The 27,631-nt window shown below is 33.7% G+C and overlaps 1 protein-coding gene across 2 annotated transcripts in view; it reads right to left on the bottom strand.

Moving 5' to 3' along the window:
• The window catches only part of SPIDR (scaffold protein involved in DNA repair), a 627,114-nt gene that overhangs the window by 242,448 nt on the left and 357,035 nt on the right, over positions 1–27,631 (bottom strand). For both annotated transcript variants that reach the window (XM_016431530.2, XM_056823886.1), the window contains 2 exons: positions 5,755–5,965; positions 3,848–4,119 (listed from right to left, as the gene is read on the bottom strand). In XM_016431530.2, coding sequence (XP_016287016.2) covers positions 3,848–4,119; positions 5,755–5,965 — 483 coding nt within the window. The remainder of the gene's footprint in view (positions 1–3,847; positions 4,120–5,754; positions 5,966–27,631) is intronic.

Raw genomic sequence — 27,631 nt, 5'->3', positions numbered from 1 at the left:
TTCATAAAGGAAGCTCATTTCCTAGCTTAGTACATACGCACTTCTTAAAAAGTTAATATTATACACCATTCAAAACATTCATCTAATCCATTCTTATTCCAGAAAAGCACAATAAAACCTGCCTAAGGCAGCAAGAGTGATCTTTGAGGCCAAGAAGCAGAAATTTCCCATTCCTTTGGGAAATACAACTTTGAAAGTAACGCAAACAGTAGGTGATTTTAAAATGTTTGTTCATCAATCTATTTGATCATACATATTCCAAACTGACAGAAAGGCAATGTTGCTCTATAATTCCAAATGTAGAATGTTTTTCTTCTAGAATTTAAACAACTTCAGAAATCCAGAGGACTACAAGAATGCCAAAATAAAGCATTAACAGCCTGCAACATTGCCAATTGGGCTGTGATTCAGAAGTGCCAATTACCTGACCTCAGACTGGATTGTCTGGTTTGGAGTATCTTTTGTTGTCCCCTGAGTACTTCGGGGATTGGCTCCTGTTTCTGTTTCATGTGCCAAAGATCCTCAGTGGCACCACACCAATCTCTAGCCCTTGCATCCAGCAGACACATGGCACATGTCTGAGGAACTGAACTGAATGCCCAGGCATTTGTTAAAGGCCAAAGGATGCTATGAAGAATACTTTTTTCCGGGACTTATGTAACCATATATCTCATCATAATTGATTAACTAAGAAAGACCTTTTACCTCAGTAAAATTGTACTGAGCCATCACCTACCAACAAGTATTTACTGGTTTCCACTGGTTCAAGACACTGAGCTAGACAACAAATAAACATTTTTATAGAGTTCAAATGGTATATGTGAGAGATTTTTTAAGACAAGAGTCCCAAATTCATATTATACATTTATTTTGTTTTCAGCACTCATCTAATTGTACCACAATTAGTTTAAATTTAGCCTATATTCTCCCCTAAAATTTGATGATCCGATTACAGTTATCTGAACAAAGTGGGGACAATGGCTACTATATATATATATATATATTTTTTTTTTTTTGCATCATTGTACTTCCAAAAAGTAGATGTAAAAACCAAATATATATATATATAATAGGTGGTGAGGAAAACAGCCCATCACACCAGGCAAAGGTTTGTGATATTTAGCACATTTGAAACTGATGATAATAGCTGACATTTATATACAGCCCTGGAAGGTTTGCAAAGTATTTTTCAGACACATATTATCTCATTTGGTCCTCATAAAAACCACTATCTGATGATTTCACTGAAATGGGCAACTCTCAGGTAGGGACACTCCATTTACCAATGAGGTTGGCAGCTTCTCTGAGCATTTCTAGCATACTCAGAAGTTAAATGACTTTGACCAGGTCATACAGAGAGTATATCCTACAGATAGGACTTGAACTCCAATATTCCCGGGTTTGAGGTCAGTTGTCTATCCATACAGTCATGCGGTCTCTCTAGTCTGAGATATTTAAAATGAATAACTAAGACCATATTCATTCAGAAACAAAGATTAAGGTAGAACTCAAAACATAAAGTGTTCTTTGATTTCATTTTAAGCAGGAAAGTACTGATTGTAGAGCACTGGCCACTTGGTTTAGTAGGTCCTGTAGTAAGCACTGAGTGAAGGAAATACAATGACTGGTCCTGTTAGTGTGGCCATAGGAAAAGAATGCTCCATTGGTTAACATAAAAGAGAAAAGAGGAAGACCTACATTATTTTCTTCTTCAGTCTCTCTTATTCTCAAGACTGACATCAGGAGGGCACTTTTAAATTAATTTCATACATTCTATCATAAAAGTTTTTACCTATTTGCTTACTGATTTTTTTTTTTGCATCATTGTACTTCCAAAAAGTAGATGTAAAAACGATTTATAGAGATAAAAAAGGGCAATTAGAAATAAAATTTAGGAGAAACACTAGGGTGAAAAGGAGATTGGGGGATTCTTACATAGGATGAGTGAGTTACTGTAGCTAAGAGACAATGTAAGTCCTAAGTGTTCTAGTTGAAAGAGCAATAAAGGGAAATAGATTGGCTTAAAAAGTCTCATTGTTTAATAAAAGGAAGCATCACAACTTGATCTGAAGAGACAAATATCTTCCTGGCACTAAAATGTAAAAGGAATTTTTCCATAAATCTTCATATCAGGCAAAATAGTCAACCAAATGGGCTATGTCTTTAACTACAGTTTTGCAAGAGATTCAAAAACAGACATTTCTTTCTTGATTCTCTATAAAACTTGCGGGGCTTATATTATATTAAGTGTTAATGTGCTAAAAGCATTTCTGCAGGAAGTCAATATAATACTCTCCAGATATGGAATTTTCTGATGATCTAACAAAATACAAGGGATGAAGTTATGAGAAGATTTCTTAATCTGAATTATACAGAACTATAGAGTTCCATAAAATATGACCAGTGGCTTCTAAGAGAAAATTTTTATTTTTGTATAGTATAAATAGAAAATAATGATATTTCCACCCCCTCTATATATCAAATGTAAAATCATGTATGAATTAAAAATGTTTCTTATATGCAACATTTTTTCATGTAAAAAAACAACTCATTTTCTAATATTTGGCCCCAGAATTTCCCTGTTGCTCCAACTTTATTTAAAAATCAAGTACTTGCTTGTTTAAAATATAATAAGTATTTTTCCTAAATGTATCCAACCCTGGCTAAGAGTAGCAGTGAAGCTATCTCTGCTAGAGTGCTTGAAACCCCTTAGAATCTTTCCAAATGAAAGGTAATTATAAATGTAGAGTTGGAAGAATAACTCTGAGAGACTTATGAGAAAAAATGCTATCCACATCGAGAGAAAGAACTGTGGGAGTAGAAACACAGAAGAAAACACATGATCTACCACAGGTTTATACGGGTATATGATTTTGGGTTTTAGTTTTAAAAGATTACTTTATTATGAAAATATGAATAATATAGAAGTAGGATTTGAATGATAATATGTATAACCTGGTGAAATTGCTTGTCAAATTCAGGAGGGGGAAGGGAAGAGGAGAGGGAAACAAGAAGAATCATGTGACCTTAGAAAAAAACTGAAAACCCAAAATAAATAAATAAATAAATGTAGAGCTGAGAGAGGGCAATGAGTTCAACTTCCTCATCTGATGAGAAAAGATTAGAGAGAATAACTGTTGGGGTGGGGGAGCAAGAATATTTTCATTTGAATGGAACCTGTGAGGTTTCGGGGAGCCAGTAGCACCAGAGCTAAGCAGCTTGAGAGAAGAAAAGGAAGGTAGATAGAGATAGAGATAGATATCTTTAGATATCTAGATATCTCTAGATAGAAAGGTAGAGATAGAGAAGGATATCTTTAATTAAGAGACAATCTGCAGAAATGTAGACAAGAGAGAATGGGGGCGTGTTAAATAGTCCAGTATGGCTGAATTTCTAGAATATAAAACACATTAAGAAAAATCATACAAAATAAGGCACATTAGAGCCAGGTAATAGATGGCTTTACATACCCAGCTAAGGAATTTTTATTTTATCCTATAAGCAATAGGAAGATACTGAAAAGAGAATGTGTAAACTATGGTATCTTAAAAGCTACAAACTACAACTACAAAAATCTTCTTTATAAAAAAGTAACCCATATTAGGCACCAGGTTCAGTTACAGACATATTGTCTGCCAGATGAGCTTAGTTTATTATTTAATTAATTCTTGAAAGTAGTTGCTTATTTATTTAGACTTCCAATTCATATAAAACATAAGCTTTGTAGGCCTAGCTATACATGTTATTCAAAAGACTTGAGTTAAGAAATGGGACTTGTTAGATTCCCCCTTCAAAAGAAAAGCCTAATTTATGGGACCAGAATGCTAAAGTTCTTTGGGCAACTCACCGAGCATTGTGAAAGTCTGCATCTCCCAAAGGGGCAGTTGACTGGGCAGAAGTGTTTCCTTGTTGATATTTGAAGACATCTCTTATAGGAAGATAATATATTCTTTGCACGACCACTCGCACTTGCACTCCTTTCCACCTGGCTGTTCCCTGGCTTTCAACCACATCCAGGAGGGAGTCACTTATGGAGAGCTGGGCTGGAATGTTCTGTTTTTTAAGTTGGAGGTCGTGAGGTCCATCTGTCTTGGTAGTAGTAACATTAGTGCACATTACCTGGCAAAGACACCCAAGAGAAATAAGAGGATTAACTTACTATTGACATTCTTATAATCAACATTCAGTCATTGAGCATCTTGTGACTAGCAAGAAAAAGCAAAAACAGACCCTGTCTTCATGGAGATTGCATTGATCATTTTATATTCAGGCTAATTTCAACTTGATTGTATTGTTTTTAAAGGACAGAGCAATTTCAAAAGTATTTATTAAACAGAGTACATACTAGATGCTTAATGATTCTATTCTCAACCAAGAAAACTACATTTTGTTAATAGTTTCCCTTATACAAAACCATCTCTGCATAGATGGCATAAATCTTTTTTTTATTTTTTAAAAATTTATTTAGAATATTTTCCAATGGCTACATGATTCACGATTTTCTCCACCCCTCTTTTCTCCCCCTTCTGTGAGCTGACAAGCAATTTCACTGGGATATATATATATACATATATATGTATATATATATATCATTGTTTTCCATGTTTTGCCATGTTATTCATATTTGCAATAGAGTGATCTTTTAACCTCAAAATCCCAATCATATCCCCATCAAACTATGTTATTGATCATATGTTTTTCTTCTATGTTTCTGCTCCTACAGTTCTTTCTCTGGATATGAATAGCATTCTTTCTCATAAGTCCCTCTGGATTGTCCTGGATCATGGCATGAATCTTGATTGGTCCTAATGTATAATGTTTGTGATATATTGTTGTCATCTCTTGGCTAATATTTTTGCATCTATGTTCATTAATTAAATTGGACTATAATTTTCTTTCTTTGATTTTGCTTTTCTGAGTTTAGCATCATATCTGTTTCATAAAAGGAATTTGGCAGGACCTCTTCTTTACCAATTGTTCAAATAATTATTTAATATTGCAATTAGATCATCTTTAAATGCTTCATAGAATTCACTTGTAAATCCATTTGGGCCTGATGCTTTTTCTTTCAGAAGTTCATTGAACCCAATGGTCTCCAAAATAGAAGTATTGTTAGGGACAGAAACCACAAGCAGCACAGAGAGAACAGTGAGTAAATGTTGCTGTTTTTCATTTTCATTTATGTCCAACTCTTTGTAAACCCCATTTGGGATTTTCTTGGCAAAAATACTGGAATCATTTGCCATTTACTACTCCAGATTATTCTGCAAATGAAGAAACTGAGGCAAACAGGATTCAATGATTTGCAGATGGATATTGTATATATATGCTACTAAGTGTCTAAGGTCATATTTGAACTCAAGAAGATGAGTCTTCCTGACTGCAGGTCAGGTACTTTATTCTCTGTATCACCTAGCTGCCTTGATCACTAGAAGAGGTCTACCATTAACATAAACAATTTAACTTTTACATAAATGAATAATTGAGTAAAACATAATATAATCAGAATATTAAAAAAAGATAAATAAATAAAGATAAAAAAAAGATAAAATAATGGGAACAGCATATGAATGAACACTTAAGTTCTTGGATGCATCTAAGATCCTTCTGCCATTGAATGACAAAAAAGAAAAAAAAACTCCTCAATCTATTTACTATTTATTTAGAGAGGGACAAAAGATGTCAGTGACTTACGAAATTTTCTCAACGATATCAATAATGAAGATTTACTTTGCAAATCCAAAAAGAATTTACCTTATGTCCTTCTGATTCCTGAGCAATGTCATCTATTTGGCTTTTAAATCTAAACGTCTCAGCCAAGGAAATGATTTTTCTTCTTATAGGCAATATCCTCAGAGAGTGCATTTTATCAGGTTTCTTTGAATCTTCTTTGACAACAACTTTCTGGCAAAAGTATGTGTTCAAGATAATCGGGATGCTTTTATCATGAAGAAGCAACTTATGCCTAGATAAGAAGAGATATGACAGAATTATTTATGTATCTGACAGGATTGTTTATACATTTGTAGTGTGTGCATGTGTATATCTATATCTAAACCTGTTACATATATAATATATATATATTATATATATATATATATATAATGTGTGCATGTATATTGCTTAATCTGGCATACTAAGAATGATCCTTTAATGACAATTTTAAAACCAGCCTAAAATCAACGTTGACAACTTTCACAAAAATGAATTCAATAGGTACTTCTTCAGCCGATGTCTTAAACAAAGATGCATTAAAAAAATACATTTAAGTGCCTTGCTTAGGTAACTGAGTGTCTATAACTGAAGCTCTGCATTTATATAAGGTACATTCTATCTAGCTGGTATCTCATTCAATCTCCTGTTGACTCATATCTCCACCCTGAGTTTCTCATGGGATCAGAATTGGGGTTGCTTGGTCCCTACCCATTATTTTCCCCAGAAGCACACAAATTTGGCTCTTGTCAACGTCTTTAAGGGAAAATTAAAGTGTCTTCAATTCCCATGCAAATGCTGAAGTGAACATCACATCAAATATAGGGAAGGCTTTATGCCCTTGAACAAGTATGCAAAGTACAAAGGACTTGCACTCACATCTATAAGAAGTTATAGCTGGTTTTCCTTTACTCTCTTATGAGTCCCACCTGGCTTAGGGACTTAAACAGCATTCTCAATTTATAGCATTACTCTAGAAATGAAATCCACTCCCTCTCAGCTCCAGGAAGAAGAAAACTTGGGGTTACTAGAAAATTGGCAATGCCTTTCCTTGACTGGTCCAAGAAAACTTCTATTGGGCTTAGGGTCTTTGGTCCCCCAAACACTTTAATGCACCATCATTACAGCTAATTTCTTTTCCTACAGGCCCTGGCTTGGTCTAGGATTTCCTTTTGGTCCTCTCACTGTCATCTTCTGCTGCCAGCTGCTAAGGCACATACTTTCCTGATGCTCAGGCTCTTTCCTGAGAGAACTAACTCCACATCTCTGTTTCCAATTCTATCTATCACCTTTGGTTCTCTTCATTTTTGTCCCTCTGTTTCTTTTTTAAAGAATTTCAAATGTACAAATCCAATATTAATGTATTTCATCAGCAATGAAGCATAAAATAGTTGATAAACATCCCTGAATTTCTTCAAGGTGGGTTTTATTCAATGATTGCAGGAAGTGACTAGTTTATGCCATGCCAAAGAGAAAGCATCACAACTAGAAAAACAGTAGGGGTAGCTAGATGGCTCAATGGAAAGAGAGCCAGGCTTAGAAACGGAAAGTCCTGGGTTCAAATCTGAATTCAGACACTTCCTAGCTGTGTGATGCTGGATAAGTCACTTAATCCCCATTGCCTAGCCCTTACCACTCTTCTGTCTTGGAGCCAATACATAGGACTGATTCTAAAACTGAAGATAAAGATTAAAAAAAAACCAAACTAGAACAAAAGTTTCATCCATGTTAGCCTTAGTAATAAAGAGTTAACTTGAACAAAGGATTAAACTTGTCAAGGGAAGCCTGAATTTCATTAAGTCTTCTTAAACACTAGAAGGATTCCCTTCTTATTCTCTAGCTAAGGAAAAAGCAAACTAGGACTCTTTGACATACTTGGAAGAAGACACTGGTTGGGGTAAAAGCCAGTCTATGTAGCATTAAAATGCCTGAGGGAAGCATCAAAACAAACTCCCAGGTACCAAGACTGACATGATGAGTCTTTTGTCTGATACTCATGATTTCCATTTGACATAGCACAAACTAGCCAAGATTGAAATAAATGCACATTAAAAATGCAACCTGCAGGCACTCTGTAGTGAAGGAGTACAGAAGTTTCTAATATAATCATAAAAGATGTTCCATAGTTTTTTTCAGAATGTCAAGACCACTTTTTAACATAATTGTAAATTGATGAACATCTATCTATAAAATAAATAAGAATAAAATGGGAAAACATAGAAGGACCATCTTATATCGTGAAATCTCTTGCAAGAGTTTGACCATAAGAGTACCACAGACCCTCTGGACTTGGAATCATGAAGCCCAGAGTTCAAATTCAGCATCAGATACAAACTAGCTGTGAGGCCCTAGGCCAGTTATTTTTACCTATGTCTGCCTCAGTTTTCTCAACTATAAAATGGGAGAAATAATAGAACATACTTCCCATGGTTGTTGAGACAATCAAATGAGATAGTTATAAAAGCACTTATTAGCACAGTCCCTACAATGTAGCAAGTGCTTAATAAATGTTTTCTTCCTTTTTAATGGCTCTGTCTTTCAAAGATTTCTTAAATAAAAAGAGGCCATACTCCTTTTTATATAGTAAAAAAAAATCTTATTTCTGAACTAGTAATTTATATTAGGCATTCTTAACCTAAAGTTTGTGAATTTGTTTTTTTGAATATTTTGGAAATTATATTACAACCTATTTTATTTCCTCTATAATCTTTCATATTTTATTATATGCATTTAAAATATTATTCCATTATGGATCTAAAGTATTATTCACCAGACCGCCAAAGGAATCTTTGACTCAAGAACCCATTTCTTACAGGCTCTGGTTTATAATTCCAGGAGAGAGGGTCTAACCACTTATCCCTTCCATCCCTTTTCCCATATAGTTATTATCCTCATTGTGATGTTTTGGATAAGAATTTTACTAGAATATATATAAAGTTTTTCATTTTCACCTTCTAATTTCTAACGACTATAAAACGGCAGAGGAGCTCTTCTCAGTGCTCTCTATCACCCATTACTTTGGCTAGTGCATCTCTTATAAAGTTAGTGGGAATAATCCTGAGTTCTTTGTCTTGATCTTTGTTATATCTGATAGTGCAAATACCCATTTCAAACACTATGAATACGTGATCCCTGTCTAAATATTAGCTCCCATTGTGTGAGTGATTACATCCCACTGACTGCTGCTATGAGAATAATTTTCACTTCTATGCAAGTTTTTCTACCACATAAATTAGTGAGTACATTGTCTGGGCAGCACAAAGTCATATATTATAAATTTATTATTTCTGGTTTGGGGGGGGAAAGTAAGGGTGTAATGAGAGGTCATTGCACTAAATTTCACAGAGACACTGAAGGTTCCTTTATGACACTTCTTTAAGACTATAAAGCAGATTGTGAATCTTATAGGAACTTTACATATACAAGGGAACAGGGCTTAATATGACTGATAGAAGACTCTTTGATTCTTGAAGACTTTGCCTAATCAGTTCCATGTAAATACTAAAATATCAGTATAGGAGTATGTTGCCAAATATTCTTTTTGATAAATATTAGTAATAGGGATTTTGGTTAATAGAGAATGGAGAAGTTTCACAAAAGAACGAGACGGAGTAAAACAATACAATTATATAAAGAACCTCAACTTTCCCCTCTCAGAATTAGATACAAAAACAAACAAGGAAAAAGTTGAGAACATGAATAGAATTTTAGAAAGGATTGAGAGGGACTCTCTGAAACTGGGGTGAAAGATACCTAAAAGTAAATGCATAGTAAAAAAAGGAGAACCTAGAGTGATCATGAATGGAAGGAATATGCAAGAGATTAAATTCCAAATATGAAAAAATTCCTGATTTGTTTGATAGATCTGCTGCTAGAAAGCATAATGAGTTTGGAATCAGAACACATGATTGAATTTGGACTCTGACACAAAAAATTAAATAATTTGTATTCTTAAAGAGCTTATATTTTATTGAGGAAGACTATATATAAAATTATAATTTGAGAAATTAAAAAGAACTATATGATAATTGGGAAGGAGAGGATCAATCACTGAGAAGAAGAAGAAAGGAGTCAAGAATGGTTTCACATAGAAAGTGGAATAAAGGATGAATTTCATGGGATGGAGTTGAAGAAGAAATGTATTCCAGAAACGAGGCAGTGGGTGGGGATGAAGGATCTGTTTCATAGGGTTGCTGTGAGAAACAAAAAAGATAATATGTATGAAGTATTCTGCATATCATAAAATAGCATTAACTTTTGTTATATTTCTATACTCTTATGGTCCATTCAATGTAGCCTTTTCTAAGTTCTCTGGATATTATACTGGGCATGCCTCATTTCTGGAATACATTTCTTCTTTAGCATCCATGCTAGATGAATGGATGGATGATCTGTAGCTCTCTGAGCACAGAAACTGCCATGACAAAATACCTCTATAATTTAATGGCCTTTCCCCAGTCTTCATTCTTTTTTTATTTCTCTGCAGCATTTTGACTTTGTTGATCACTCTTCATTCTAGTGCCTTCCCTCTTTTAATTATTTCCTTTATTTTACATGTATATTTTATTTGTACATAATTGTTTGAAAATTGTCTCTCTCACTACACTGTGAGGTCCAGGGACTGAACCCTGGAAAGTTGTGATAGCATCTATCCCATAGTAAGTGCCTGGGAAGTTGTTGACTTTTTGACTTATATTCTCTGCAGCTAGCATAGTCCCAGGTATGTCTATATGTATAGATCTACTATTGGATCAGTGTGAGGAATACCTAGTTCAGAAACTTCCTTACTAAAGAAGTTCAAAAACTCATCTATAATTTATAGTCTTGGAGAACTGCCTGGTGCAGTAAGGTATTAAGTGAGTTGTACAGAGTCACACATCCAGAACCTAATCTAGGTCTTCTTACTTCAAAGCCAGCCCTCTGTCCAATACAAAATGCTCTCTCTTATGCGTTTAGTATAATGCCAGCAATTGAATAACTTTCCTATTTTAGAATTCTATGCTATATTTTCTCTCCCTCACAATCGATACTTCATAGACTTTGCAGGGCTGTCAAACTTGTCTTTCCTTAGGCAAAAATTTAGTCATGTTTCTCCCCTCCATCCAGGGGAGATTTAATAGCTCCTCATTGCCTACAAAGGTCATACTTCTTTGTATGGAATTTCCAAGCCATCTGCTTCTGGCATTCAATGCCTACCACTTTACTCTTTCTAGCCTTTATTTCTCACATTACTTCTCACTGTGTAGCCTATACTTGAGCCGAACTATACTACACACTTTTGTCTGAACTTGCTATGCAGTGCAGTTCACAGAACAGACGATTAGGTTTAGAGAAAGAAGAGTTCAAGTCCCACCTCTGAAACTTACTACATGGGATCATAGATAAATTGTCTTCCCTGGGCCTTAGTTTCCTCATCTATAAAATGAAAGGTTGAACTAGATGGCCTCTGAAGGCCTTGCCAGCTCTAGAGCAATGGTCCTAAAACCCTGAGCTTTCTTGATTCTTTTTTCCTCTTCTTAATCTTAATCTGCTAGGGTCAAGTGGTATTCTCTTGGCTTATATTTTTGTCTATGCCAGGAATGTCCTCCTATCTTTCTTTTGAGGAAAGCTTTTCCATATCCTAACTATCCTTTAAGGCTCAACTAAAATGCTGCTTTTTCCATCTTCCCTTTGGTAATTATTTTCATATTCGAGGGCGCAAGGAAACCTTTTATTGATACTACACCTAAGCATCAAATATTATTTTGTAATGTAACAATGTATATGCAAATCTCGCTCTCCTGCTAGACTAGACGGATGGCTTCTTTAGCACCAGGGCTCATGCTGCATCTAAATTTAGTACCTCCCTCAGCACATGTACGCCAATATTGTGAGAATTTATGAGTGATTTCATTGTATTTCAGTGAGCAGGAATTTCCTTCAATGATGCAAGGGGAAACCTCTTTCATCAGTACATTAACACCATTTCATGAGCTTCTATGGCCAAAAAAAATTCATCACTTAATGGATAGTTCTCTTATCAATGAGTTTCCCTCAATTTAGGTAGGCATATTTGTAAGAGAAAAGCATGAGTGTGACTCTTGCCTTATACTTGAAAACTTTTAATTTTGGTAGGAGAAGGTATTGACCTTGAGCTAAACATTTAAATGATGTTTTATATCTGTCTGCTAAATTGAACCTATCAACATATATGTTACTTATGCAAAATTGTGCATTCTGGTTTCACCTTCATTCTTCCTAAAGTGATTGAAAAAAATGGAAAATAAATTATAGGTTATAAAATATTTCTAGCAGCTCTATTTGTGGTGACAAAGAACTGGAAACTGAAGAGATGTCCATCAATTGAGGAATGGCTAAACAATCTGTAGTATATGATAAGTGATGGAAAACCACTGTGCCATAAAAAATGACAAGCAGACTGATTTTGGAGAAACATGGAAAGGCCTACATGAGATTAAGAAGAATGAAACATGCAGAATCAAGAAATATACATATATATATACAGCAATAGAAATATTGCTTAAAGAATGACTTGTATATGTCCACTTACAGAGAAAGAACTGCTAAGTAGCAATAAGACATAGTTTTATATACATACTATATAATAATATATTATACAAACACATAAAAATGAATATATATGCTATGTAGTCTTAAATATTATACTTTATATTTATTAACTTATATTTTATATTTATATCTTTTTGTCAAATAATACCTTCTTTAATGGGGGGAGGGTAGGAGGGAGTTAACTATATATTTAAATGTAACAAATAAATAAATAATTTTGATGTATTTAGTTCCAAAGAAGTTTTTAATATTCCTGATCAAGTCATAACTCAAAATTCTACCATCCCATGGCAACATGAAATAGAAAGTTGAGCTAATTGTGCTTTTGTCAGTAATTAAGTATATATTGTGTATTTATATGTTGTGCATATATATCTAGAGATACATATACAGAATCAGGTGAGAGGCAGTTAATAAAAGGAAATGAACAGTAAATGACTATTGTGTTTCATTAAAAGATAGGAAAAATATCAATAACTTATAATGAATGATTCTGTTTATAAATTAAATTAGCTTCATTTGGCAGCTATATATATATATACACATATATATATATACATATATATATATATATATGTATATACATACATACATATATCTAGTAGTTGTCTCTCCGTAACCGAGGATGACTATTGTCTTTGTGCGTTTTTGTGGATATATATGTGGCCAAGGAAGTCTCCTACCTAGACAATGAAATTTTAACTGATCCCAGTTTTAGAAGCTACTTCAGGACTCTTGACTTCATAAAATGTCAGTGTCTCTTCCTGTAACAGAGGTGATATAAGACTAATATCCCCAAAGAGCAGATTTTTAGGAATAAATGACATACCTGAAAACTATAAATCTGTTCTTCTTTCAGTTATCAAGACTTTTTGTTACCAGTATAGAATAATGGCTTAACACTTATAAGTGAACTGTGATATCCAGAAACTTTCCAAATACTGGCTAAATAATTTTCATTCTACCATGAAAGAAATCAATTGAAGTACTAATGGATAATCAATTAATTATGCTATTTAAAAGAAAGAAAAACAATTGGCAAATCATTTATCTTAAAGTACAGAGGAAGCATGAGCCAGAATTAGGAACTGTTTGCTTCCAACTCTTCAGTTCTAAAACTGAGTCATTCTTCACTATGGAGCTCCCAAGAGGACTTGCCTAAGATCTCTATTACAAAAAATACACAAGAAACATGTCTTTCAGAAAATCAAATACAGTTAAACTCCATTAATTCAATTTAACAGAGGAAAAAGATCAATCAGATTAATTGGCCATTTGAAAATAAATGCATTCCCTTTACATATTAGAGTAGTTTTTGTCTGAAGACATGGTAGTTCAAGTTGATATTTCTCTTTACATAAATATTCAACTCGTTAATGGCAGGAAGAATTATACATCTACTTTTGTGGTTATGCAGTGAAGTCATACTTTTAGTCATTAAAACTTTCTGTTTCTGGTCATGATTTGTGAAGGAATCAAGAGAAACAACACCAGATCTAAGGTCAGTGGGGCCTGGATTAGAATCTCAAATTTTACTATTTGGAGCAGATAGGTGGTAGAGCGGAAACAGTGTGCGGTTAGAGTCAGGAAAATCCAAGTTCAAGTCCTGCTTCAGACACTTATAAGCGCTCTCTCTCTCTCTCTCTCTCTCTCTCTCTCTCTCTCTCTCTCTCTATCTCTCTCTCTCTCTCTCTCCACCCCACCCTCCCTCCAAAACCCCCTCTTTCCCTCCTTCCCCTGCCTTTCTCCCTCCACCAGGTCTGGAGAAAGTAAGATGTGAATTGAAATCTGGCCTCAGACCCTTACTAGCTGTGTAATCCTGGGCAAGTCACTAAACTTCTATTTGTCTCAGTCTCATCTGTAAAATATTGTAATAACAGTTAGTTCCTGGGGCTGTTGTCAGGATCAAATGAAATAATAACTGTAAAGTTCTTAGTACAATGCCCATTACACAGTAAGTTATTATAATGGTTGTTATGACTCTAATTACCTCAACTTGTATTACTAAAATAGATTTTTGGATGGTCTCCCTCAAATTTCTATCTCACTCCAATCTATCCTACACTCAAATGTCTAAGTGACTAAATTTTTTTTTTTTAATTCTCACTGTCTGTCTTTGAACCAATAGCAAGTATTGGTTCAAAGACAGAAGAATGATAAGGGCTAGACAAACAAGATTAAGTGACTTGCCCAGGTTATAGCTAGGAAGTATCACAGGCCAGAGGAGAGAGCCCAGGACCATGTCTGTTTATATCTTTTGCCCATTTATCAATTAGGGGATGGTTCTTTTCAAAGAAATATTCTTTAAGCACACAATTAACCCTATCACTTATCTATTCAATAAGCTTTAGCACCTCCCTTTTATATACAGGATCAAATATAAACACCTCTGTTTGGCATTTAAAAGCTGGATTCAAACTGCTTTCCAACCTTAATATATATAAATTTTTCTACTTTACATATTCTTCAGGATAGCTAAATTAGACTTGCTATTGTCCATATTTGACAGTCCGCCTTCCCACAGGCTTTGTCCCATGACTACAATGCTTTTTCTATTCACATCAACTTTATGGGAAGGTTAAATCTCTTCAAGGCTTAGCTAATGGGCTACCTGTTATAATAAGCCTTTCCTGATTTCCTCAGTTTATATCACTTTCTCAACCTATACCCCTGCTCTTCCAACCATGACTTGGAAACTACATTCATGTTATATTATTTTTATTTACTTCTTGTATTTACTATACTTAAAAATCTTCCCTTAACCATGAACTAGGGCTTTCATCCTCTCTCTCTTTCCCTTCACTACTAAATTTCTAAAAAAGAGAAGTCAACATATACTTCTATTTTCTCACCATCCCCTATAACTCCATAGTTCATTTAAAAGCTGACTTCTGAGCCCTGTAATAAAACTTCTCTGTGGTCACCAATGATTCTCCCTTGTCTAGCATATTCTTTTGATCTCTCTGTTTTTTTAATGAATGCCAGATGATTTTGATGACTACTATTTTGTAAAATAGTTTGTGGTCTTGAAGTGCTATTCTTCCCTTATCCCTACTTCTTTTCATCATTTCCCTTAATATTCTAGATCTTTTGTTCTTCAAAATCAATTCTGTTATTATTTTGTCAAGTTCAGTAAAGTACCCGTTGGTAATTTGATTACTATAGCATTAAAAGTACAAATTGATTTTTGGAGTACTGTCATTTTTATTATTTTGGCACAGCCTTACTGAGGACACTGAATATTCCTCTAGCTATTTAAGGTTGTTCTTTATTTCTTTAAGGAATATTTTGTAATTGAATCTATGTAAGCAAGCCTCTTGTGTGCTGTGGTAAGTTAACCTGAAAATATCTTATACATTTTGTAGTTATTTGGTATGGGAATTCACTTTCTATTACTGCTTCTTGTGTTTTATTATTATTATAAAGGAAAGTTAATTACTAATATTGGTTGGTTATGTATGGTGCCTTTCAGCATAATATATTTTCCTTGTTTATCCTTATTTATTGGAATGTTTGTCTTTGCTTTGTCAGACAGCATGATTGCATCTTCTGCTTTTTAAAAATTTACTTGATACATAGTAAATTTTTATCCATCCCCTCAATTTTAGTTTGTATTTGCCTTTGTTTTAAAAATGTTTTTTAAAATTACAAGTAATAGATTATAGGGGAGTTGTTTTCTTATCTGTTTTAGCTCTTTTTATTTTTATTGTATTGTTTAATTCATTCATATTTAAAGTTGTGAGATATTTATATTTTCCTCCACCTGTCTCTAATTTTTTTCAAGTTGTGGTGATGTTTTTAAACCTCTTCTGCTGTCAACATAATACTTTGTTCCTTCCTTAATCTTTTGTAATGTGGCCCTATTATCTAATGGTTCTCTTACCCTTAACCTTCTCCTCATTTGATACTCTTCCTTTTGGGCTTTAATCATTTGTTTCTTTTTATCTGGTTATGTAATTCTTCCTCCCTTTTTTTCCCTCTTAATAGGTCAAGAAGATTCCCTCTTCCTTTCCTTCTCTAAAATTAGTCTTATTCATTAATTTTTTTCTAAATTGCATTCTTTTTTTCCCCCTTTCCAAAAAAAGATTTCTCTCACTCTCTTTATTAGCCATCCTTTTTCTTTCTACTGTAGAACCTTGTTCTCTGATTCATGGTACCTACAATTACAAAAAAGAGTTTCTCTCTTTTCTCTGAATTCCTCATGCATCAAAGCTTCCAAGGGATTCATTGTAAGCTCTCCCCTCTAATCAGTTTCTCTCACTGCTTTGCAGTGCCTTCTTTATGGGTTTTCTTCTATTGGGCCTCATTCCCAGAATAATGCCAATTATTATAGGGTTCATGGGGAAAACTGACACATAGTAGGGCCCCTCCCTAACCACATCCCTGATTACATAGCCCATCATGTTGACCCATACCTTCTCCTAGTTACCTCTTGATCCTGGAGATGAAGGGAGCTACTGGTATTTACTGAGAAGGGAGAGGACATAGGTTTATACTTTAGGAAAATCCCTTTGACAGTTGAGTCAAAAATGAATGGGAGTGGGGAAAAATCTGAGGCAGGAAGTAACCTAGAAGGGTACTGCTATAGTCCCTTTGATGAAAAGTGATAAAGAACTCTATTAAGATGATGATTATTTGGAATCAGGGTGAAGAGAAAGGAAAATGTATGAAAGATATTAAGGAAAATAGAAATAAGATTTGGCAACTGTTTAAGTATGTGGGATGGCTAGGTGAGTTGAGAGTAGGAAGTGGTATGTTCCCCATCAATGAAGATCTTCAAGGAAGACTAGATAGCTATTTGCTAGATATGCAGAAGAAAGGATTTATAGTCAGGTAGATTAGATTAGATCATCTGGAGGGATTCTTCTTATGCAGAGATTCCCTGATCCTATGAAAACATTAAAGAGAAGCAAACAGATCATTTAGAATATCGGTTCAGTAGTTGATGTGTTCTCATTGAAAAAGTCTATAACTTATAAATAATTTGAAAAGCTAGCCAAAAATATCTATGACACTGTAAATGATATGATATTGTGGATGATTAATCTAAATGAGAACATACTAAAAAAAACCCTGAGAAAGGAAGCTGAGACCCATACTATTAATTCAGAAAGCATCCATACATTATAGCAATGCACTGTGTTAGGGACAGGATTATAAAGAAAAAATAAGACATGGTCTCTGACCTTGAGAAATCCATATTATTCCAAGTGGGGACAGGGCACATGCATGAATAATACAAGAATGGATGAAGCCAAATAAAGATCAGATAAGTTACATTAGGAAGTTTTTTAAAGATAAAATGTTTCAGACATGAGATACAGCCTTTGAAAATTTGCAGAGGCAGTAACAATGACAAGTCAGGTGTGGCTACAGTGTAGGTTTGGGAAGGGAAATGCCCAAAATATGTCTATGAGGGTAAGCTGGAATAATTTGGAAAAACATCTAAAACCCTAGGGTTAGGAGTTAACCATTTTATCTTTTAAGCATGTGGGAGCATTACAATTTTTAAGCAGGGGATTAATATGGTTGGACATTTTGGTCAAAACCTTTTGAATTAACAAAATAAAAGCTAGAGGGATAAGAAAGGAAACTGTTGGCTCAGGGTAGTGGGGCTGGGGGTGATATCTTTGCTTCAAATATCTGATAGGAGTCTAACATCCAAGACATATTAAAAATAACAGAGGCCATTGATTTTCACTTAGATTCCTAACAGTATTCTAGAGTAGATCTGTAAAGATATGGGTGAAGAACATTTAGAAAGGGTAGTTGGTCTTTATTCCAAAGAGATTTAAAACAAGGCAGGGAAAGGATCTCTTTGTCCAAAAATATATATACCAGCTTTGTGTGTGTGTGTGTGTGTGTGTGTGTGTGTGTGTGTGTGTGTGTGTGTGTGTGTGTGTGTTGACCAAAAAAAAAAGGAAATTGAAAGCATGTCTATCAATTGAATAATGAATAAACAATTTGTGGTATACATGAGCATGACAGACTATTATGCTAAAAGAAATGAACAGGACGATATCAGAAAAAGATGCGAAGGCATATGTTAACTGATGTAGAATGAATTAGCAGAAGAATATCATACATAGTGACAAAAATATTACATATGATGATGAACTGTAAACGACTTATCTATTCTCAGTAATACAATGACAGTTCCAAAGGACTCATGATGAAAAACCTATACACTGCCAGAGAAAGAATTAATGGAATCTGAATGCAGTCTAAAGTATACTATTTTCCACTTTCTTTTTTTATTTAAATTTTTCCAGATTATATTTTGATATAATTTTAATATTTATTTTCTGACATTGCCATCCGTGTTCTCTCTCTCCCTCATATTTCTCCGACCTCCCCAAGAAGGTAGGTAATATGACATGGGTTGTACATATATTATCATAGAATAAATATTTCCATATTCATAATTTTAAGGTGATATGTCATCTACAACATGATGAATATGGAAGTATGTATTACATGATAGCACATTGATAACATCAAATTACTCACTGTCTTAGGGAGGGGTAAGGGAAGGGAGGGAAAAATTTTGGAACCTAAAATGTGAGAAAATAAATGTTTAAACTGCTTCTATATGCAGTTGGGAAAATATTTGAAGGGCTGCCATTTTGAGGAGGTATTAGACTTGCTTCGTTTGGCGTCTTATGCATAACCAGGAGTAATGGGTGGGAGCTTCAAAGAAGCAGGCTTTGATGGGAAAGAAGTTCCTAAAATTATTCAAAAACAGAATCAGCTATCTCAAAAGGAAGTATATTTCCTCTACAGACAGTCACTAGACATTTATTACATGCTTAATATGTGCAAAGTAATATGCCCAGGGATAGGGATACAATAGAAGTTATTTTTTAAAAATTCTCTGTTGTTAAGGAATAAACATTCTAATTTGAGAAAAAGTATGGACTTAAACTGGGTACAACAGTTGAAGGTAATAGATAATATAGAGTAGAGGAAGGTTAGTTATAATTAGAAAAAGAGTAGAAGAAGGAGACTAAAGAACATTTTCAAATTTCAAACTCTGAGAGACTGAAATTGTAAGATCAGGAGCAACCAATCAACATGTGGTCAAATGACATGAAACAAACACTTCTGAAAAGATTGTCAAATTATTAAGAACCATGTGAAAGATTGTTCTAGATCACTAAAAACCAGAAAAATAGAAATTAAAACAACTTTATAGATAATAATAGTCAATATAGGAAAGGTTGTGGAAGGATGAATATTATAAAGTAGTACTATTGTTAGAGGTGTAAACTGGTTCATTCATGTGAATTCATTCATTAAATCATCAGAATTAACCTGAGGATTAATTTGGAATTATGGAAAGTGATAAAAAATACCAAACCTTTTGACTTAGAGGTGACATTAGTAGGTAAAAAAAAACAAGAAAGTACCCAAGAATATGAAAATATTTATAGCATTTTTTTGCATGTGTTTTGTCTTAACAATGATTTGGAAATAAAGTAGATGCCTATTAATGGGGAAAATGGATAAATTGTTTGAGACGTATAAATTTTACAAAATATTAAATTGCCGCAGGAAATGATGCCTTCATATAAAAGAGAAAACTGACCAGTAGTTTTAGGCAGAGACATCATAGTTACCAAAACCAAAAAAACAGTGAATATGCTGTCATCAGGACTAAAGTCAGTTATTATTTGGGGTAGAACTATCAGAAAATAAGTCTGCAAAGTATACACAGATTGACTAAGAGTATGTTTTATTAACTTATAAAATCCAAGGACTAACAGAAAGCTAACAAAGGTCCCAACAATTGATTCTTATAATCTTGTAATTGTAATTTAAGTTCTTTCTTTATCAAGAATTGGGCAGACCTATGATTTCCTTGATGTGTTTGTGGGGGAAGGAAGTTGTTTACCACAATTTGTCCATTCATTCCCCAACTGATGGAGATCCAAAGATCTCACAAATTATGATATAGGATTGTGATGGAATACTACTGCACTGTAAAAAATGATAAGCATGCTAATTTAAAAAAATTGGAAAGACCTACAGAAAGTAGTGAAGAGTAAAACAAGTAGAACCAAGAATACTCTGCATAGTTATATAATTAATATTTGAAGAATAATGTGTGAATGTTCACCTAAAGAGAATAAACCGAAAAATAGAAACACAAAAGGCACAATCCATATATACATATCTTATATACATAGCTTCTATGGTATAGGGAAAGGATAGAGGACCTTAGATACCTGGGAATAAATTCTACTAAATTAACAAAAATTTTTAAAATAATGAAAGTTTTTTTAAAAGCTATATTGAGACCAATTAAACCTAGAATATCTATCATCTATCACTCTATCTACATGTATACATATATATACACACATGTAGGTGAAAAGAGGTGTATATATTTTTATAGTCACATGCATAAATATATTTATAGGCATAGATACATCCTATATTCTTACATACATGTATGTAATGTATTTCTTTCTAGATATCCTTTACTTTCTTTCTCCTTTTCAGTTTCTTATATACACATACATACATAGAGGCAGACAGGCGGTCTCATCCATCTAACTGTAGGTCCCTTGGTTTTTCCTTAGGCCAGTTTCTTTTGAGTTGTTATATAAGTTGTTTAGCGGGTTCTGCTAGGATCTGAATCTAGTAGGTTTCAACACAGCTTTTAAAATATCACCCCAAACTCTTTCTTTTCTTTTTGCCTTAACTTTCACAACACATTGCTCATTTTTATAGAAGAGAAATCAGATTAGTTCCCTGCTAAGCACTTTATACCCTGCTGTGCATTCACGTAATAAGATTACTCTCTTCAGGCCTAATTGCAATAAATTTATACAAATAAAATGAGAGTTTTGATAAGGAGAAATTATGAGAGAGGCATGTCAGATGAGTTTGGAGCATGGGGTTCTGATAAGGGCTGACACCAGAGGCGTGACAACATGAGAAGAGAGAAGAGGTTACATATGAGAAATGTTACAAAGGCAGAATTGATAGAATGAGGCACCATACTGAATCTTAAGGATGATTTAGCGAGGAGTCAAAAATGAAACCTAGACAGTGAGCCTGGGTGATTGGGAGGGAAGTGGTGTCTTCAACAGAAACACAGTTTCAGAAGAGGAGAGCGTTTGGGGAAAAGATAATGAATTCTGTTGTAAGTCTGTTGAGTGTATGCCACTGTCAATGGAAGGAACATCCAGTTTGAGATGTGAAGTGAGATGAGAGATGTGAGAGGTGATGTTAGATTGGAGACCTGGAGGAAGGGCAGAACTGGATAAATAGTTCGGAGAATCATCAGCATTGAGATGAATCCTTTAGAGCTGATGGGAATACCAAGTGAAATAATATGAAGGAAGAAAAGAGAGCAAGACAGAACCTTGGAACAGAGAAAGAAAGTGACAGAGATGGACACACAGAGACAGAAAGAGAGAGAGAGAGAGAGAGAGAGAGAGAGAAGTGGAAGGATGTTACAAATGTGAAATGTTCCATCTACTTTCAGATGAGACACTTCATTTTTAGTTTTACTTAACTGTTTTACTTTGTTACAAGAGATCTCTTATGAAATGGGAGTAGTTTGTAAATGTTTGTAATGTTAAGAACAAAATATATCAATAAAACATTAAAAACCAAAACATTATAAACTGCTTTGAAAAAGTAAAAGAACTAACCAACTAAAGGACTATCTTTCAGGCATGGATAAGACTAACAAATGATAAATATAATTTCCTTCTCAAAAGTGTCAATACTTCTCAAGTTAATTTTATAATCAGTGCAATATCAATGGTAATATCCATAGCTTTCTTTATAATTAGGGATAGGGATTAGACCTTTGGATGCCCTAGTATACTGAAGCTCCTATGAATTCAAGATAGCACTTTCACTGCAATTTATAGTCTTAGAAAGTTTCCTTAGAGTACTGGGAGATTAAGTAGCATGTCCATATTCACACTGTCAATACGTAGGGCTTGAACTTAGTTTATCTTCTTCGCCTCAAGGCAACTCATTCCCTAATGTATCATGCTGCCTCACTTCTTTATTAAACTAGACAAAATTATAACAAAATTCATATAGGAAAGCAAATCACTTTTTCCTCATTTCCTTTTTTTTCTATACTTAACATCAAATAAAATGAGTGTTTCACATATATTACAGAACAGAAGAAAAAGAATATATATAAAACTGCAAATCTCTATTACATGGAGCTTTCTGGTCTTTTATATATAATAAATTCAGCAAAGAACTCCAAAAATAACAAACACCATCATGAAACTGATTTCACATGGAGTTTTTTTCTTACAAGGACTTCTAACCACTTAATATATATTTTTAACAACACCCAAAAGAGGTAAATGTCATGGTAACAGGAATTATTCATACTTTTATAGAAAGAGTAATTGGTTTTGTCAGTTCACTTAACCTCTCTGTGATTCAGAAAGCTACCAAGTGAGAGCATCAGTAGTTGAGTTCAAGTGTGCTGACTCCTGGTCCTTCGTTCCACCAGCTAGAGGGCCTAACTAATAAAAATGTCCACTTAGGAAAATATTTTACAAGTGAATCTTAGACACAAAACTCAGTTAAGTTAGCCAAACTCAGTTGAGTAGTAATAAGGAAGGTTTTAGCTTTTCCTCACCAGACAATGTTATATATAGAACACAAGTAAACAGGAAATATTTTAATAGAAATGTTTGTTATGCCACTTAGACCAAAGGAGGGGGGGAAAGCATTAGATCTCATTTTCTACCACCATTAAAGGTGTTTGGAAACCATTTTCAGGAAATCTGAGGTTTATGATTGATGTTTTGTTTTTATTTATTTTCCTATGGCTTGTAACTGCCTCTTGAAAAGTTTTTATTTTTCTATGTCAGCTATGTTTAGTAATCTAGCTAAATGAATTACTATTCCAGCTAAGTTTTCAATACAGGGATGTTATTATGATTTCCCTAATTTTTTAGGAGGAAATTTTTTTTTCTAAACAAAGCTGACAAAGCAGGCAAATTTTCCTCCCTCAAGTGGAATGAAATTGGTTGAGCAGTCAAAGGAGAGGGGGTGGGAAGGGGAAGAAAAAGAGGTTACTTTAAAGATTTGGATATATTTAAGTAGGAGAAGACTGAACTATTCTATGTATCTATAGTAAAGCAGCATTTATTACTATGTGCCAGGAACTATGCTGTGCACTGTAAGTACAAACAGAAACGAAAACAAAGTCTGATGAGAGAAGACAAATACACAAAAGGTAGTTAAAAATTGGCTATAAGAGTAGGAAACAGCGGAGAAAAAAGTCCAGAAAATCAGGAGCAGAGCTTATAGAGGGGTATGAGGGAATGAAAATGAATGGCTTTACTTTAAAATGGCTCTCCTGGGAGGAACCACAGAGATGAAGGGATCCTACAGAGTACAAAAGCTGCTGGGGACATCATGGGGGAGTTGGAAGTAAGCTTAGAGAAGAGAGGAGGCGTAGCCATTGTTAACATGAGAACAAAGATCTGTATACTTTTTATCTCATTAATGAAGCAAAATGTAGAATGAAATAATTTGTAGTTCAATCTCAACATGTACAGAAGAAACTCAACAATCTCAGAATTCTTAGGATTTTAGCAGATCCATTTTGAGTGTCTATGTGTCAATCCATATGCTTTGATCAAGGTATAACTTTTTTTTTACCCTTTTGTAGGGGTCAAAAAAGGGTAGGATGATAAGTAATAGACAGGTATACAGCTACAAAAATAATTTGACCCCAAAGTAAACTATGAGGGAAAGAGAAGAAGGAAAGCAAAAAAGTGTCAGTACAACTTCATAAACACTCATTAATGAATTTATTTGGTATAGATGTCTGGGGCAAAATTTATAAAAATTGATTTTAATGTATTAATAAATATCACATAATTATTACTACTGGAGTTTGTTCCTTGAAATTTTTTCTACATCTCCTACTCTTCCTTTGTCACTTTTTCTTCCTCCATCACTGTTCAGATTAATGGAACTTTTGAGTTGGAAGGTGTTGCTAAGGTAGCTTAAGCATCTTTTGGTCAAAACATGTGAATAATGGATCAAGAACTGACCAAAAAGACAGGAAGACCTTGGTTCAAATCATGCTCCTGGTATACACAGACAAGTATACATATAGAGAGATACACACACATATATATATATATGCATATATACAGATAGATAGATAGATAGATAGATAGATAGATAGATAGATAGATAGATAGATAGATAGCTTGTATAACCTTGGGCAAGTCACTTAATCTTCGGTGGTTCTATATAATCCTATGCCAATTTCAGGAAACAATGATCAAGGATTTTAAACCATTCTCTTGCTGTGCCAAAGCTTATTACTAATATAGATATCCCTTCTATATCATACATATCTCCATCATGGTTTCTATATATTGTGGGGCAGCATAAGAAATGAAATAGGAATTTGGGGGGAGTTTTGTGGAAGCTATAGGTGGCACATGAAGTCTAGAAGATGACAGAAAAAAGTTTAGATATGCAAAAATGTATAAAATACATTAATAGGGTTGTATAATATCAACATATTTTATATTTTAATACCATAAATATATAAAATTTCATTATAAAAGTTAAAATAAGTAAAAATTTAAAAGTTTGCAAAAAGAAAAAAAGCCAGCAGAAAATACAAAAGGCTAAAAATGTAGAAATATCTTTAAAAGTTTAGTACATCATAAATGCATAAAATGTATATGCTGTTATGTACAACACTAGCCCATACTGCTCTTCTTGCCTTGGGACCAAATTGATTCTAAGACAGAAAGTAAGGGTTTAAAAAATAATAGATATAAACAAAATTTTTTTCATTCTCTTATGGCCAAAGGTTATCATCAGAAAAATAAAGGATGACATCTATAAAAGTATATCAATAAAACATAATATAAACCTATCTGAATTGTAAAAATCACATACCCATATACGTCGAGAAATTTCTAAGGATATGAAATAAACCTATCACATGTTCAGTCATATGGAAAGTATAAGAAAAAGGAGCAGACTTCTAGGAAAACTAACATATTTGAGGTTTATTCTTGTTGCACAAAAAATAGAGTCCCATATTTGAAGTATTATATAAAAATTGGTATATAAAAGGAAAATTAAGTTTTTTAATTGAGAAATACCTTTAAAATAATTAGTTTTGCCTAGAGAGCATGCCCATGAAGGTAAGAGAAGAAAATTCATGCTTATATTAGTTTTTTTTATTTTAGTTCATGCTTATTTAGAATAATTTTATTTTATAACCTCTATTGTTGTTCAGTCATTTTTCAGTCATGTTTGACTCATTGTGACCCCATCTGTGGTTTTTGTAGTAAAGATACTGGAATGGTTTTGCCATTTCCTTCTCTAGCTCACTTTATAGATGAGGAAACTGAGGTAATCCTGGTAAAGTGAATTGCCCAGGGTGATATAGCTATAGATCAGATTTGAACTCAGCAAGATGAGTCTTCCTGACACAAGGTGTGATAATATATTTACTAGACCACCTATTTGCCCTGTCAACCTCTTCAAAGGTTAAGGAAATGTAATAATAATAATAATAAGCATTTAAATAATGCTTTGGAGTTTGCAAAAGATCTTTAAAAATATCACCTTATTTTATCCTCATAATATGAAGATATGAAGGTATAATTTATTAGTTGCCCCATTTTACAAGTGAGGAAAGAGGCAAACAAAGGTTAAGTGACTTATTCAAGGTCATATAGCTAGTATCTAAAGTCAGATTTAAATTCAGGTCTTCTTGACTCCAGATCCAGTTCTCTATAATCTACTGTTAAAAACTAGCTGACACTTTTATGTTTAGCCATATAGATTTTCTTACTTCTTGCTACTTCCATCCAATCTTCACACCTCCCAAATCAGAAAAACTGAGCTGAGAAGTGTTAATAAAGCACTAACACACGGTTGATATTTATAGTAGAGTGTGCCTGTCCTGCCTTTAATATGCAAAGATGATCCCCACTATTAAATAAAGCACGGAACAACAGAACATATCCAATCCCATGTCTAGAAAATTATAAAGCGCATAAAACGAATATTAAATATAGTTGAAAAATTCCTCCAACTTCATGGTTTCTTTCTTTTCCTTTTTTTGAATCAATCAGAAAGCATTTATTAAGAGTCTAACATGGAGACAGCTCAGTGGCTTGAAAGCCAGGCCTGGATCAAAATGGGAGATCCCTTCATGTCTTATTTCTAACCAATATCTTTTATATGATAATGAATTCCATTTGATGGAAAGGATCATTGGGAAAATCAATATTTTAAGTATAATTACAATATTTCTCATGGGAGTAATGCACTTTCTTTTTGAGGTACAAACTCAAAAGTGTTTATTAGTTCCAATGTTATGGGTAGACCATACAATGGCCATTTCAGAATTGGCTTAGAGGTCATTAGAAAAACTGAAGACAGGATAACTCTCCTGTTGGCATGGTGAAGGAGCAGTACCTAGAGACTGGACCTGGACAAAGGTTACTCTGAATCTTTCCTTCTCAAGCACTTAAAAAGCTTGGTTTAAGAGTGGTTTAGAGATTTCTGATGCTGGAAGGGACCAAACTTCTCAGGTCACTTTTTGAAGTCACAATATGGGGAGGTTGGGTGCAGGAGAATGGCAGAGAATTTTATTATTTGCTGTATTTCATACATTCTGGTATATTTCATAATACTAATGTAGGAGTCTGTTATGTACAATATGTATTTTTGTAAAAACTTCTTCCTGAATCAGGATTACTTTCATTTATGAGATAAGCAGAGTAGTTTTTATATAAAATACAACTGATCATTCTTATAGATAAGACTAGCTCAATTCACCAGGGATGAATCTTGAGATTTACCAGGAAAATCTCAGGATAATACAATTCTGTCTTTATATCACAATAATTTGAGTACAATAAATAATTTTAAATAAATGAATAAATCTGTTTCAGGGACACATGACTTGACTTCTCTTATTCTCATTTATTGCTTCAAGCAGAAAAAGGCCTTTGTAGTGTCCAAAATACTTTTTGTATCACTGAAATTCTAATTAATTCATGCTAGGATATTACATGACTTGGGTCACAAGTCCAGCATTCAGGAGACTAATTGTTTCTTCAGATACCTTGCCTAGAATGAGGCTCTAAGAGTTACTATAAGGTGAGGAGTGTTGGTTCAAAAAAGTGGGCTTTTATGTGGCTTTTTGAGCTAGATCATTATACTTTTTCTATTCAATTCTGCTTTATTAAAAAAAATTCTTATTAAGCCAATTATAAACAAACCTGAAGTAATAAAATGGATCTTCTTAAAAGAGTAATTTTGTACAGAAATACAAAATCTGGGCAGAAGGTAATTTACCAAG

The sequence above is a fragment of the Monodelphis domestica genome, chromosome 3, assembly GCF_027887165.1.
Source record: "Monodelphis domestica isolate mMonDom1 chromosome 3, mMonDom1.pri, whole genome shotgun sequence".
Taxonomy (NCBI): Eukaryota; Metazoa; Chordata; class Mammalia; order Didelphimorphia; family Didelphidae; genus Monodelphis; species Monodelphis domestica.
The sequence above is the reverse complement of the archived record's forward strand: the minus strand, read 5'-3'. Positions and strand labels throughout refer to the sequence as shown.